This window comes from Pterocles gutturalis, unplaced genomic scaffold, assembly GCF_000699245.1.
Source record: "Pterocles gutturalis isolate BGI_N339 unplaced genomic scaffold, ASM69924v1 scaffold16975, whole genome shotgun sequence".
Taxonomy (NCBI): Eukaryota; Metazoa; Chordata; class Aves; order Pterocliformes; family Pteroclidae; genus Pterocles; species Pterocles gutturalis.
This window is the reverse complement of record NW_010146285.1, coordinates 47406-63308: the sequence shown is the minus strand read 5'-3', so window position 1 is coordinate 63308 and position 15903 is coordinate 47406. Positions and strand designations below refer to the sequence as shown.

The window sequence follows — 15903 nt, the reverse complement described above, 5'->3', positions numbered from 1 at the left end:
GAGTTTTATTAATTAAATGGACCTAGGACTGTTATTTCTTAAGGAAGGCAGCCTCCATAGAACAGGTCATGCCTGTATTATTGAACTCTTGTTACCCTCCAAAGCAAGGTAGCCACATCCAGATCACTTGTTGGGACTTGTCTTTGGCCCATGCTAACTTCTCAGCTATGCACAGAAATAATTTGGGTCAAGGGCTGCATGGCCAGAACTACAACCATGCTGAGACTCATGACCAGTATGATCCAATTCCCCATAATTACTGCAGGAATATTGTTGGGACATAGATAGCTTAACAGGCTAGACAGCTTTACAGACACTAGCTTTAAAAAAAAAGTTTGTTATAAAGGTACCTGATAGCCCCAGCGATATGCAACCTGTGAATCATTAGGAGGGTGTTCCTTCTGGCATTTGCAGCCGTATTAAATAACAGAGGCCATACTCAGCATTGAACTGAACATTTTAAAAATAAAATAAATTTTAAAGAATTTAAAAGAAATCTGCATCAGTAGCTATTGCTCAAATGCCTGTGCAGGAGGAGTTTCTCTGCAGCTGCTGGACCAGGACCCAGATGGATGTGCAGCATTGATGTGAACTGTGAATGTGGCATCTCCTGGATTTCAGTAGCATTGAGCTTGTGCATTCAACTCTAGACAGGCTCTAGCTTTTGCAGTTTTTCATTGAAATTCGCTCTGCTCTAACTGCATACAAGACAAATAGTTTGCTGCTAAAATGAGATGAGTGGGGCAGTATCGCAAGTGTAAAGTGTTGGTCCCCAGCAGTCTGGCGCCTGTTCTCGTGCCAGTGGTGGGAGAAGCAGCAAATGAACCAGTCTCAATGGCAGCAGAAAAGGTTCTGGTGAAATCTAAAATCGTCCCTTTCATGTGTTCCGTTCCCGATAGCAACCAGCTTAATTATGTCTGTAAAACCTTTGCCCTCCCACCTCAACTCCTTCCTTTCCTTCCCAACCTGAGGAGCCCAGCTAACCCATCTGGGGGTTGCCCACCACCATGGTGGCACTTTGGATGGGGTGGGGTTCAGTGGCCACTTCCAGGGACACTCTGCTCCACTGCTATTTCTGTGCAGTGCAGCTCCAACCGGGAGGCTCTGTGCTTTTCACAACTGCCTCAGCCCTGTGGCGTAGCTGTAATTTATGGACCTGTGTTTCTTTTGAGCTTTTAAAAATAATTCCAATCAGAGGGGTTTGTTCTGGCTCCAGCTGAAGCAGGCAGCAAGGGCTGTGGGGGCTGGTGTTAGGAGCAGAAGCAGGATGCTGTTGCCTTAGGAGTGGCTTGCTTTGAGCAGGCAACTTTAATTTCGCTTCCAAATGCTGAGATTCCCCCACTACCACCTCCCAAGTCATCTGAGACCAGCCAGCCATGTGGCGACAAGGGAAATGAGAGGCAGGAAGCGAGGGTTTGTTCGTTTACCGTTACCGATCCCATTGGAAACCAGCTTCAAGCCCCATGCAGAATTCCAGTAAAACTCTGTCCTAAAGGGGAAACCCGGGGCGGTTCAAAGCTTGTGTTTTGTTGGCTCGGGCACAGCGTGCTTCTGGGGCCTTTGACCTCCTCCCCGTACCCTGGCTCCCTCCGCGGCTCTTCGTTTGAGCTCTCTTGTGAAGTGGAATCCATCACTAATGTCTGATATTTTTATTATTTGTAGGGGGAACTCTTAGAAGCTGGTAGCAATTAGAGCTTAAACATCTTGGAATTAAAAAAAAAATATCCCCAAGAAGGAAGTTTAATGCTAAGCAGATGTGCAGGAGCAGCTGAAATATGCTAGCTGTCTTCTGCTTCAGAAGCAACCTCATCCACATCGAGCTGCTGTCAGGCTGGGGCAGCTGCTGCTTTTATGCAGCTCCTTGGGCTGGGGACCCTGTGTTGGGGACCTGTGGGATTGTTTGCTGGTTAATACTTAAATTGCCCTTTTATTCTGGTTTACACCAATGGTTTTAACAAGGAGAAAAAATACTTTCTTTTAAAAGAATTTAAAAAAAAATTGATAATAGCTAACAGAATTGGTTTTTATGGTGAGTTTGGTTCCTTGAGATCTCACACAGTGTGTTTGTAGATATGGCTGCTGTAGATCTAGGTTTAAACTCCCTCTCTTCCTCAGCAGACAGATGCAGGTTAGCCCTAAGCTTGTGTTGTGCAGCTTATTCTGTCTTTAGTTGTTGGCTGCTTCAGCTTTTTGCTGCCAGCTTGGACTGGGGCAAACTGAAATCTTCCCAGTTGTTCCTGCAGTTCATCTTCTGCTTTATTTATCACTGCCATATTCAGGTTCTTCTGTCTGGAAAAAGATCTGACAGCTGACTGAAGTTCATAATCCTGTTCCTGAAGGCAGTGGAAGTTTCTTCAAAAGCTAATAGACAAGTTGCTGACAACAACTCCTTCACACCCTTTCCTGTGCGTGCCCCAAGTCTATAATAGAAACATGCTGTATATTCCCTCCATAATCTAGAGCACAAGTTACTCTGCCAGATGATTTCCTGTTGTACTCTAACAATGCAGAGCCTTTTTGTTTTTTTCTTAAATGGTAATCCAAAGTAAATTATTGTAATTTACCATGGTGTATTTTGTACTGTATTGTGACGGTGCGGTGCACGGGTTTGAGAGTTAGAAGGTTGGAAGACTTCAGGTTTTTCTCCAGACTGCCACTATTGAGAACTTACTGAAAAGTAAGCACAACACCGAATCCATCTGAATTCCAGTTTTGCTCTAATGCAATGAAAATTGTGTGCCTGACCTAAAGAAAGGATTTCAAAACCTCTCCATTCCCTTAGCACTGAGGAAACGCAGCTATGTGTTTCTTGGACCTCTGGTTTCCATTGGGAAGGTTTGAAAGCCGTTTCTTATGCTTTGTATCATGCTAGCAATTTCTCAGTTACATACGTACTAGGAATCTATTACTGACTTTTTTGGCTGTCTTAATTATATTCTGCAGGTCAAAAGACAATAACAAGTCAAATAGACAAGCATCTCTTCTGCTGTTAAACTGATGGTTCCAGAACAAGGTTCCACATTGCAAATGAGTTTTTAAATTGTGTTTTGGAATTGTTTGTCAGAATTTAGGAAATTCTTAGCCTATCATATAAATACCTCTCCTAGTCTCTTTTCCCGGGCAATGTGAGAGTAACAGCTGCCCTCCTGCTCCCTCATCCCACAGAAGGGGAATGTTTGCTGGTTCTTATTTTGAAATGGGTCAAACCTGCTAACTTTGAAAACATGCTTCCAGTGTATTCAAATGAACAAAAAAACCCAACCCACTTACCATTTGAAGATTATTCCCAAAATCCCAAGCCAAGTATTTACACCTCATTTCATGGAGGGGGAGGGAAATCTTTTGACCTCGTTGGTAGCAACTCTATTAGCTTTCTCTTTAACCAGGTTTCTGCCTCATTAATTGGCTAAAAATTGTATTTTTAGTTATACTTTAGATGTGCATTTATTGGAGCTATGTGCTCTTTTCCATGGAGCATTATTTGTCTATTGTTATTTTCCTTATAATGCTATTCCAGGGGAGCAAAATGCTTGTAGAAACTTGCATGCGTTTGCTAAGCTCAGTCTCTGCGAGTTGCCTGTTGGTCTTTTGGGGATCATTAACAGCTGCAAAGCTAAATACTTTTGCAGGTCTGAGGCTTAATGAGTCAAACTGTCTCTTGGTATGCATGTGCTGTCCTATTGGGAATTAGCTCAGAGCATATCTTATTCCAATTTTAAAATCGGATCACTACTGATCGGTTTCATAAGTTCCGCAGGTCTCCTAAACCACAAAAATTAACTGAGTAGTTCTTATGACTTGACCTTTAGCCGAGTCCCCATCATGCCAAGACCACTCCTAAGAAAAAATTAACATTTGTTTCAAATCTGTCTTGACTAACTTTCAAACTTTCTGATATGACTGTTTTCTTGTGTCTCTAATTGCTTTCTCTTTTCATGGCTGCCCTCTTCTTGGATTTCAAGTTTGGATGTCCAGTTTGTCTGAGACTCCAAAAAAGAGTGTTGCTACAGGTAAATTCTTGTGTCTTGGTGTTCTGCATGCATTCTGTGGTTCAAACTGTGTGCTTTTGAAGTTGTCTCGAATGTGAGTCTCTGACAGTGGATATCCAGGCTCTGTCATCTGCTTGCATATTGGGTTTTTCATGATGCGTTATTTCTGATAAGGAAGAGCTTTGCTTTTCCCACTGCTGCCTCACCTTGATGTTCCTGCTACCAGTGGATAATAGTGTGTTGTGTTGTATCTTCCTTGCCCAATCAAAGCCATAATCCAAAGCAAATTCCCTTCTTGTGGTGAGTTGACCCTGGCCCCAGCTAATTACCTGCACGGTTGCCCTCTTACTATCCCATGTGGGATGAAGGAGAGAAGGAGCAAAAGTGACAAATCTTGTGGGTCGAGATAAAGAAGAGGAACATGACTGTGTGCTCGTTGTTCTTCTGAAATGCTCTTTTGCTTTTCCATGGTAGGTAGAAAAGTTTTCAAATGGAAAACATGGGACAGAGGAAGAGGCAAAATTTTCGTGGGAGCATCAGACTCCTTGTCCCAAGGAGTCGGGGAGGAGGAGAGAGCAGGGAAACAGCTTCTAGGTGAGGTGTCAGGGTCTGGGGAGAAGTAGTGCAGTACAAGGCAAACCCCAAGCTTTATACTATAAGCAATCAGGACTTCTCCTGAGTAAACAGTGGATTTATTCTGCAAACATTTTGTCACTGAGCGTGGAACATCAGAGGTCTTTCCTTCCTTCAAACTTGGGGAAAAATTGTCACAAGCCGTAGACCCTGTGTCTGTACAGGATGCTGGCCTAGTCACCTAGGCGGTTAAGGCCACACATAGGTCTCCAGACAAGGAAAGATGGAAACACTCCTGCTGCTTTCCATACCTGATTTGGTAAATACTCAAGTTCATGCCCTGTTCAAAGTATGTGAACAAAATCCCACCATCTTCAATGGATGAGTGCATGCTTGTCTGAGGTTTTTAGTAAGCAAGACTGCTGTGATTTTGGAAATCCTATCCTTGACAGAAGCTCCATATATCTCTGGGGGGGTTCTGCCCAATCTTAGCAGAGTAGGTCTAAGTTCAGAGTGGTAGTTGGACATAAAAGTGCAGAAATATCTGAAGTATTCCATCACAGGAGCCTGGCGGTTGATAGGTCACCGGGGAGTTCAGACAGAGAAACAGAATGGGACTGAGCAGGAGGGAATTGTGTTGAGGAGGAGACAGAAGAGGTGGTGTTGCTTGCAAAGAATGATAAAAAGCCCTCAGATTACCTGGCTGGGGGGTGAGGTTGGGTTTCTCTGACTCTACGTCTGTTGGGACTGTTTCATGTTGCTGTATGTAAAATGACAAATGGAATGCCAAGGCTTTCGTCCTTCTTCAGGGGCAAGGAAGTTAAATTTTTAATAGATACAAATTTCTTTCCTTCTGTTGATTGCTTTTAGCTAAATGCATGTTGCTAATCTGGCTTCAAAAATCTGTGCATGATGATAGGCCAATCATAAGTGACTAGTTGCATTGCATGGTGCTCGAGAAGGTGAATGTTGATATAAAGTCCTACTCAGAAGTCTTCCAGTACATCTGGCAGGTTCCTGGGTCCCCATGCTATTCCAGTTCATGTGGCCTTTCAGTTTACTTCTCATCCAAATGAATCCTTAGTTTCCAGCACAGCTACTCCTCGTTCCAGACCTGCTGTGGACGGTATTGTAATGTGGCAGGCCAAGAGAGCAGACCTGCATTTGAACCTGATCTTTATCCACACTGTACATACCTGTGCCCTAGGCTGAGGGTTGGAGACTAGAACAGAAGCCACTTTGGTGCTGATGAAGCTCCAACCAAGGGCATGAACCTGTTCCACAAAGTGGAGACTCTAACAAAGGATTGCAAGTGGTTTAATTTCCTTCTTTGGAAAAAGATGGGTGCCATACAGCCGGATCCTGAGAGGTGCTGTGGCTAGTGTTTGGGTCACTCCAACTGCTGTTAAATTCCTGGGCTAGTCTACTTTGTGCCATGTGGAGCAATGTCAGTGCACTGCACTGCTGAGCAGGACTAGCACAAATGCCAGAGTATGTAGGTGACTTCAGCCTGGTGGAAGACTTTGTCTAGCAGCTGTGTGAAAATCTCCAAGCAGTTTAACAGATTTGTGTGCAAAATACTGAAGTTTTCTTAACTGTTGCTACCTGTAACCTAGTTGGTTGGAATTGCTGTTCAGAGAGCCAACTTTCCGAGAAGGAGTGGAAAGCGGACTCAAGTTTGGGTTTTTTTTTTCCTTTCACCCTCCTGCCTCTGATTTTTCTTGGCTGTGTCTTAAAACCTTGCAGATCAAAAATAAAAAAATAAAAATCCTGAGAGAAACAAGCTCCCCTTGGCATAGGTCAGTACTGAATTTCTCCATTTGTCAGGATTTTGTTGGAAATGCTGCTGAGGACTGTAAGGAAGGAAGAACCGAACTGGAGCACTCGCTTGAGAGCACCTTTTTTTACCATTTACCATGGCCCATTTCCTGATGCAGTCCCCCTGGGGGCTGTGTTTTGCTGCTGAGTTTAGCTGTGTGTCAGACATGCATTCCAGTGCTAGAAGCCACAGTCTACCTTAAAGGTGCCACTTGTTCCAAACTCTTGAAGGCTTATCCAGATCTTGGTTCTTAGAAGTACTAGAAAATACTATGTACCCCTTATTCTGTGGTGTAAATCTAGGAGTCCGGTTAATTTTCTGCTGCCGTGGTGGCTGGCCATATTCCCTTCTTGACTGGTGACTTGTACCCTGCAGCTGTAGCAGCAACCCCAGGGGACCAGGAGGGAGTTAGTGCAGGTCATGGAGCTACCATCTATACTGGATTTCTGCATGTATAGCCAGAAAGATAACAAGAAAGACTAGAGTTTCAGCTGCTCTGCAAGGAAGTTTTTGCCCTATGTACTGAAAGTCTTTCAGAGTTTTAGGACAAACTTCTCTGGCTTTGAGTCTTCTGAACTATTTAAATGGTCAGATTTCCCTTTCTGCTTTCAATCCTATCACTGCCTAATGGCAGGGTGTCACCTGCTTCTCAAACTCTTCTGAAAACGCAATGGAATTGCTTTGTCCTTAGTAAAAGAGCTACCTGCTTAAGCTTGGGAGAGAACTACAGAAATGACAGTGTATTAATAACCCCTTTGATAACTTAAATATTTATTTTCACCTATAATGAGGCAAAGAGATTTTTTTGCCAGTACTGTTCTATTGCTGAGATCTGGAGATTGGACTGGACTTGAACTGAATTCCTTTAGTGATTAGAGTGGTGCTGAACTTCTGGTTTTGTTGCTAGAGCTTTGTGGCTCGGGACTGCTGCACCAAGAGTTGTTGACCACTGAAGTTAAACACTGCTAGGATTGTGGGGGATTCCTGTCTAGCAAAAGGGGTGGAGATGAATCCCCTTTCCTATTGCCACAAGCTGTGAGTGGCCTTTTACCTCCGGGAATAATTGATGTGAAATTATGGCCTGAATTTTGGTTAGTGGAAAGGGGGCTGAAGAGTGACAGGCTGGAGTGCAGGAGTATCCAGGGGATGAGTCAAAGGCCTGATTGTTTGTGTAGGGCACATTAAGAACAAAAAAACAAAGAACAAACAACCCAAAACAAAAAACCACCACTGAATAGAAGAAGAGAGATCCTAGAATTAGGGACATGGTTTTGATCTGAATCCATATTGTCCCCAAGGAGACTTGTAGGAGGCTTCATAGTCTCATCCCACTGCTTACTCTAGGAACTGGTTATTTTAGGAACCGCTTTTCTGAGACCCCTATGAGATAGTGAGCTCTTCTGTAGTCTCATGTGCTTTGTGTGGTACAGTCTGGTTTTTATCTTGTGCAATAGACAGTTAACCCAATTTTTAGGCAGACCTGAGCTCTCTATCTTAAAATACTTGGGGATAGATCACTGGTGGAAGGCTCAAAGAAAACATGCAGTTTTAACATGTTTATTTATCATAGTGACATGGTCCTTCTGATAAGAAAGAAAAGAGGTAGAAATTTTAGGGGAAGAAATTCCCTGTGTTTAGAGGTGGGCATGTGATTGTTGTGACGAGAGAGACTGATTTGAGGATTTTAAGTAGGCTTACTGCTATTCTGGGTATTTTTTCTTTTTTTTTTTTTTCCTCCTTCCCCAAAAGTTTTCCAGAGTTACATAAAGGCTGACCCTTGAAGAATTGGCTTTAACAAGAAACCACAGCTCTAGATCCAAGCTACCACAGTTACTCCTCCCTTTGCACAGAAAACCGTGAAGCTCTGACTGTATCATATGGAAAGCCGTGACGCTTGGGGATGCTTTCTGCCAAACACGCCTGTGTGCAGACCTTGCATGTGTCCTCAGCAGTTGTGCCCAGGTCGGAAGGGCTGGACTACCTGCCAGTTGGTTGTTCAGCTGTGAATCATCCTTATGGCGCTCACTGACCGTTTCTGTGGTTTTGGCTTCATCTGCAAAACTTCCACTGACCAGCCCAGTACTAATTCATTTAGTCTGAATCTGTAAACACTTGATTGATAATCATAAAGGGCAATATAAAAGCCTGTGTGCTGTATGGATTAAAAGAGCAGACATGTTTATAGCCTGATAACAACAGAGTACTCTGGCAAAGATCAGGAGTCTCAGATTTCCATATCCAGATGATTTTATTTTTGGAGTCCAGTTGGTGGTTTGAATTTTTGGCTGTTGCAAAACCATCGTAGGTCTTAGCTGTTGCAACATAGGAGGAGGAGAAGGAAGACGTTGCTTGGAACGGGTGCTCTGTGCTCTTATTTAGGAGGCTTTCACAGTAGTTGTTAGTCTCAGAGTACTGCGGGAGGAATGATGCTCCCTCCTCGCTGCCTGGTGAGGGGGACAGGGTGCAACTGTGTCACTTAATAGTGCCATCTGTGAGGGGCACGGACAAGCTCTGATGACCTTTCTGCTCAGCCCCAGGAAGGGGATCACTGAGGTGAGGAGCGGGAGGATTGTAAAGTGGAGCCCTATGGAGAGGAGGAGGGGTATCCTCAAGACTTTAACCAGGAAACGGACTCGAGGCAAAAATAAACGGAGAGGCAAGCAAACTCTTATTTCAGCCAGTGATCTATCATGCGCTCTGCTCTGGGGAGGGCTTGCAAGTTGGAGCTAGATGGAAACTGCTTTTTTTTAGGGGAGAGGCGGGGGGGAACTTTACCTGGTACATCATCCTTATCCTACCCTCTGTTCTGTTTCTCCTGCCTTGGCTGAAGAGGCTTTTAAAAGAGTGGGGCTGTAATGTCAGGGGGGCATTGCAGTGTGCATGTGAGCTTGCTGGGGAACTCATGCCGCTCTGCATCCCTCTTCCCTGGTGTGCTTCATGCTGAGCAGGCTGTTACTCTTCAACGCAATGCTCTGTCCTGTGTTACAAATTAGACCTGAACTAATTGGCAGGGATGCGGAAGTGCCCACGGCAGCGGGTGTAATTGGTGCTGTGCTCTCAGTGGTGTTGCCTGTTTTGTTCTTTTGGATTATCTTCTTGGGGAAAACCTGCAGTCTGACTTAACATACCAGCAATGTTGTGGGCATCTTGAGTGTTGTTGAGGAGTAATTCATTCATCTAAAGATGCCTGTGGGGGATGGAAGGCTGAGGAGGGTTAAAGTTTTTTACCCTGCTGACTGTGCCTGAAGGGGATATAGTCACAAAACCTAAACCAGGCTACCCAGAAAATGTTTAAGGCTTTTGATTACTGGCAGGAGCTGTTTCTCTGTCTTCCCTCCTCTCCTTCCTCCTTTCTTTCCTCCTTTACTGTTACTGAAGTCTTCCCTGCTATGCAGTGTCTAATCCTGGGTGAGCATCGCTCTGGGAGCCACAGGGACCCCACCCCTCCAAGGGTATGATCTGTTGTAGCTGTAAATGAACAAGTTTGTTTGACCTTGGTTACTTCCTAGACCAAAGAATTTATCACCCTATTTTTTTTTTGTCTTAATAGGAACTCTGTAGCACTTACATAAGCTTCTATTAAAACAGTCTCTTAATTGTATATGTTGCACCAGCCATGGTAGTGACAAATCCTCCTGCAGAGAGAACCTTATCTGAGGCAGGGCAGTGAATGGCATCGTAAAGGCCTGCTGGGTTTTGGATATGTGAGTGCAGATATAACCTATCTTGTTGGACTATTGTAAACCCACATTTTTTTTAGAGCTGGACTTGTGGAGGTGGATTTGAAGTGCTGCTTCTCCAGGTTTCCTGGCAAGGGTGCTCCCCTGGCACATGGTCCCTGGCTCAGCCTTGGCGGCTGACAGCAGGATGTTTGCCACCCTGCGTTCCAGCCTGGTCCTCTCTTTGTTCCCCGCAGGGACATGTCCATCACATGAGCACCACTCCTGCCACCAAGATAATGCTGTGGTTTTAGGGTTTTTTATCCTTACTCTACTTCCGTGAAAACTGTCGAGGTGATTAGAGGAAAGAAAGACATGTGGAGTGTCTATATTTAGCAAGTACCTTCCTGCGTGTCCCTTGTTCCTTTTGCCACTGTTTGGTCCCTCCTTTTGCCTTTCCACACACTGAATTTCTGCTCATGCACATGCAGAAACATACTGCTATGATGGCTTTTGTTTCTGGTTAGAGAACTGGTATTTATCTTAAGAAGACTAAAATGAAGCACAGGTTGTATGTTACTTGCATAAGTAGGTTGAAGGAAGATGATAATGCTGCCCTGTTCCAGACTGGAGAAGAGGCTGTGTAGGAAGCTGTGTGAAACGGAGGGAGAAGTACCTCATCACACTCTAAAGTAACCCAATTAGCACTGGTTTAAACCAGAATACACAAGTCAAGTTGATTCATTGTGACCAGAAACATGATGCTTATTTGGAATGAACAACTGTGGTGAAAATTTTTATTATAAATTTCAGGATTTTCAGTTCACTGTCTTCTCCCCCTTTTCCTGCTATTGGCTCAATTGTCTGTAGAAAAGCTAAATCTCTTAAACACAAGCTTCTAGAGGAGATGACTCCTCTTTAAAGCAAATTAACCAACGTAACCTGAGGAGAGTAAGAGGCACGCTTAGGGAGCAAGGAAGTCTTCTAATTTTCTGGATTTCTTAAATCTGGTCCAAAGGGAGGCATTGTGATAGCGTTTCCTTTCAGGAAATGGTTGAATTAATTGCTTTTTGTTCTAGGATTTTCATTTCACAGGATGCTGTTTTAATGGCTGATGCACTCTTTACCTCTCTTTTGGCAGGGATGCTAATTATTTGTCTGTAGAATCACTTTGCATCTTCAGCCCAAATGCATATGAACATGCTGCATTTGGAAATACAGCACTGAGCATCGTGTGCTTGGCTGTCAGTCCCCTGACTTGTCCAGTGGACAGTTTCAGACCATGCTGCTTCCTTCCCGTCTCTCGTAGCCAATTTGTCATCAGAGATTCAGGAGATCTGGAGCCTGCTCCTGGCTCTGCCCCCATCACGTGAAATGGGACTTGCAGAAAGTCATACATCTGCTGTCTCCCCTTTCCATCTGCGTCTTAATCTAGAGAGACAGGAACTGCCTCTTACTATGTAAAATATATAATAATGCTGTTGGCCCAAACCCCTCTGGCCTAGTACACGTTGCTGTAATTCTGGAAACCTGTAAAATAATTTTGCATTAGGGCATGTGTCTGGTGTCTCTTAGAAATTGTAGATGCTTTTTGCTCTAGTCTGACACTTTGGAGACTGTATAAATGAAGACAAATTAAGAAACACGGATGTGCTGAAGGTTTTCCTGACTGTTTGAGGCAGTTCCCAGGCAGAGCACAGTTGGTCTGTGCTTGGGCTTGAGGGTGCAGAGGCTGTGGCTGTGCTGTTTATGTTGCACCGGAGAGCTGAGATGTGGCTCATACAGTGAGTGGCAGGATGAGGAGGTCCCCCTCCGCATCTGGCACAGCAGTGTGCCTGCCTCGCAGCTCCACCCCAAAATGCACAATTTTGGTTTGCGGGTGGAAAAGTCAGAAATACAAAAAAAACCCCAAAAAACCCCAACTCAGAAATAAGTAATTAATGAAAGAATCAACTCCAGCAGTGTGGGGGAAGGGAGGACAGTTGTGCTGCCTCCCTATTTGTGTGAGAGCCTACACTCATTCATAAATGGCTCTGACAGTCGAAAGCCCTCAGTACGAAGAGAAACTGAACAACTGGAGAGGTTGGCTCCAAGGGCTCAAAAAAGGCACTGAAGGGTGATGCAGAGGGGGAAGCTGGAACGCGTGGTGCCCCTGTCCCGCTCGGGGCTGCTCTGCCGTGGGGAATGCGGAACTGCGGAGCTGGCGGGGGGCAGGCGGGGGGTGGCCGTGTTTGAGAAGGGATCTGGCGCTATAACTTTTTTTTTCTTCTTCTGTTTCAAGTAAACACTCTTCCCCGCCCTCCCTCTCTGCCTCCACCCCACCTCCCTCTCTTTCAATCCTGTTCATGTGTTTCTATTTAAGGGCTGCAGTGCAGACGAATATGATTGGCATCTACAGCCCCCTCTTGACTTTCAGCTCAAGCTTTTAGCGCGGAGAAAGAGCGGAACTTTTTCAGCTAACTTTTTTAGAGTGGAGAAAGGGCTAAACCGCCAAGGGGAGAGCTGTTTTTTCTTTGGGTTTACTGGGGGGATGGCTCAGCTGCGGATTTATGCTGCTTCTGCCCAGGATTTTTCTCTCTGAATGGGAGCAAGGATTGTGGAAACCATGTTGGGAAGAGGTTTATTTTCAGAATCCATCATGAAACTTTGCAACTAATTCACTGTTTTGGCTCCATTTCGTATTTTTTTCCTCCCCTTTTTTCTTCTTCTTCTCTCCAATGTCCCTCTGTGCTGCTGGGTTGTGGGCCAGAGGAGGCTGTTTCTATATGGCCAGCCATTTGGGGATATGCTGCGAGCCAAGGTTGTTTGCTGATTCGCTTGGCTCTGGTGACAAGTCGGCCTGTCGTGAATCAGATGGACGGAGGTCGCTCTCGAGGAGCCATGGCTGGAAGCTGGCTTACGGCTTGCTTTTTCCCTTCCCCAGGTGCTGATGCTAGCTCTGAACCCATGATCCTGGAGCAATATGTGGTGGTGTCCAACTATGAGAAGCAGGAGAACTCTGAGATCAGCCTCCAGGCTGGAGAGGTCGTGGATGTCATAGAGAAAAACGAAAGTGGTAAGACAGATTTGCTGCTTTTCCCTCTTCCAATGGTCTGATTTTTGCATGTGTTCCTCTTCTTTCAGTTTCCTCATCATTACTCGTAGCCGTACGTTAGCTCCATCTGGTACAGTTACTATGTCTGGCTGGGGATGTTGAAGTTTCTCAGTGTTGATTTGGGCTGGGGGCCAAATGTTGCCTTCTACTGTAAGAATGTTTCATAGGTTTTGTGCATTAATTAGCGAAAGTATGCTAATGGAAAATGAAGGTGAAGGAGAGAAGGATCTGCAGCTAATGAAGCTGCTGTATGGTATAGACTGATATAGTTGCCCTGCTGTCTCTTCAAGTCTCTGTCAGCATTTCCATTACTAACTCCCCTTTCGGAGGATTTATAGGATGAGTGTTTAAAAATTGCTTGGGATGAAACTTGGCTTGACAGCTTAGCCTGTGGCCAGAGCTCAGTAGGGAGGGGAGGGAATGTGCGTAGATAAATACGTGGCCGTGCACAGTTTCAGAACTTCTTGCAGAAGTGTTAATTGGGGAATTTTGAGACAAGGAGCAGAGCTTGTCATGTAAAAGCAAGATGAAGTCCCTTCTCCTGCCATCCCTGGAAAAACCAGCTTCCACTTGGAAAATGAGATTTTTGGCAAGTGTTTGTAGAGATATGTTTTGTGTACTTTAACTCTTGGATGTCTGGTAGCTTTGAGTCAGCCTGAACAAACACATGAGTCTGTGTACATGTGAGTGGCTAGAGCGGGCTAGCAGCTGGTTTGAATAACTGCCTGTCTTCAGTGGTTCCCCCTCCTCCCCTCCCGCGCTCCTTGTGTATTAATCCAAAGTTGTTGTCCAGGACTGGTTTCCAGCCCACTCGTGACTTGTGTCCTCATCCAGAGGAGCTGCTGGCATTTGGAGCCATTCAAGGAAAGGCCGATGTCATGGTGGCTTCACACGCAGGACTCTGGTGGCTGGCTGGCTCTGGAGCATGCTGGCATGCCAGAACTTGGGGGAAGCAGGATACCCTGATCTGAGACTCAAATCCATCTTCCAGACCTCTGAGTCAGCTTATCCACAATGATGACCATGTATTGTATTTTTTAATTTCTTCTGATGGAGTGGTCATTTCTCTGCTGTATGAAAGCGTGATGCTTGTTTGGCTCAAAGTGATGCAGGCAGTTGTCGGCCAATGATTTAGTGTAGTGTCCAAAAGGATAGTGTGTGGAGATGAACTGGCTAGTGTGAACAGAAATGCCGGTCTCCTGGGTCCTGACTGTGTCACTTGCAAAGCTATTAGAGGCCAAAATGCTCATCTGCCCCACTTTAAAGCAATAGCTATGAGTGAAGGGGGAAAAAATGACTTCTTAAACTATGTCTGGGCTATTGGACAAGCATCCTCCTGTCCAAGCCTGAGGGCTTGTCACTGTCAATAGTGGGTGTTACTGCTGTCAGAACAAGCCTGGTTATTGTGGCAACTTATATTCATATCCATGATATCCCTGTCTTGGATAATGACTTATGGAGCCAAGGGAATTTGTCTGTTAAATAACTCAAGAAGTGTCTGAATTCCAAATTACAGTTCCTTTGTGTTTTCTTGTAATGTGGCCTCTCTGCCTTGCATAGTTCACATCATGTTGTATTGAACCACATGATGTGTGGAGATATAAACGGAGAGGGTCAGGGTTTGAACATGACTCTTCTAAGGAAACATCCTTGAACTTGGATTACAGTCATTAAGACTATATTCTGATGCTTAGCAGCTAGATTTTTTGATGTCCATATAAACAAGGAAAGAAATCTGAATCCCTGAACTCCATGCGATGATCTTGTGCTTTTTATATATATAAAAAAAAAATTGATATATCTAAATATTAAAAGAAGTCGTAGATTGGTGATGGAAGGAGCATCGTTTGTTTTGGATGCTTGTCTAAACTCTTCTGGCAGGGAAATGATTTTAGTTGTTCCAAGAACGGGACTCCAAACATACGCTCTCACTCTCTCCTAGGTTAGGGATACCACAGGAATGACTTTAATACTATGACTTCTTGTCTCTTCAGCTGAAGCTGAACCTATAAATGGCAAGTAATGAAAGTAGCAGAAGCTTCTCAAGTGTCAACTCTTTAAGTTATTGTTTGAATTGGGTATCTGTTTAGTGTAGGCAAGCATGCCTAGAAGATGTGGTTATGAGTTCTAAGAACATGGGGATACACTTTTAAAGAAAATAAGATTATTGGACTATGCACAAGTGTGGTAATTTGTCTGACTGCATGGTTATGTTGGCTTGATAAGTGTTGTGAAACTGTAGATGTGATTGTGTGAATCAGGCTTGTTCTTCTGATCCAGACAGGCAAAGGTGTGATGAGTTACAGATGCCACCTGCAGCAGGGACAGTTTCTTCACTGACAGGAAGGAAGCATGGCTAGATAGCTTATTAGCTGTGTGGCTGAGAAGTCCCATCAGACTGGGCAGTGTACAGTGGGTGTGCTGCTGGGCCAATATCTTATCTCCTTGTGTGTATGCATGCATGTGGCATATCATATGTCTGGGTTTGGGCTTTTTAACTGTACTTTGGGGAAGCTAGATATGTATGGATATACATGGGATAGTATGGATGACTGCTTGATTTTAGAAGCATTGCTTGAACAGGGTTGCATGTTGATGCCTGGGGACACTTAAATATATATTTGGTTTTTTGTTTCCCCAGCATGGGAGAAACCTAAACTTCGCTCTGTTGCATGGCTTTGTAGGGAAGAAACACCCTTGCTTTACTGGTCATATGGCACTATACTTTTTTTAGACAGGGAGGCTCAAAAGTTGTTTCCAAACGATGGG

General features: G+C 44.5%; 1 protein-coding gene across 1 annotated transcript in view; it reads left to right on the top strand.

Annotated features, from left to right (window-relative positions):
• LOC104470679 (SH3 and PX domain-containing protein 2A-like) overlaps positions 1–15903 on the top strand; it is a 189087-nt gene that overhangs the window by 138022 nt on the left and 35162 nt on the right. The window contains exon 7 of the mRNA XM_010085689.1: positions 12964–13095. Within this exon, the coding sequence (XP_010083991.1) occupies positions 12964–13095 (132 nt within the window). The remainder of the gene's footprint in view (positions 1–12963; positions 13096–15903) is intronic.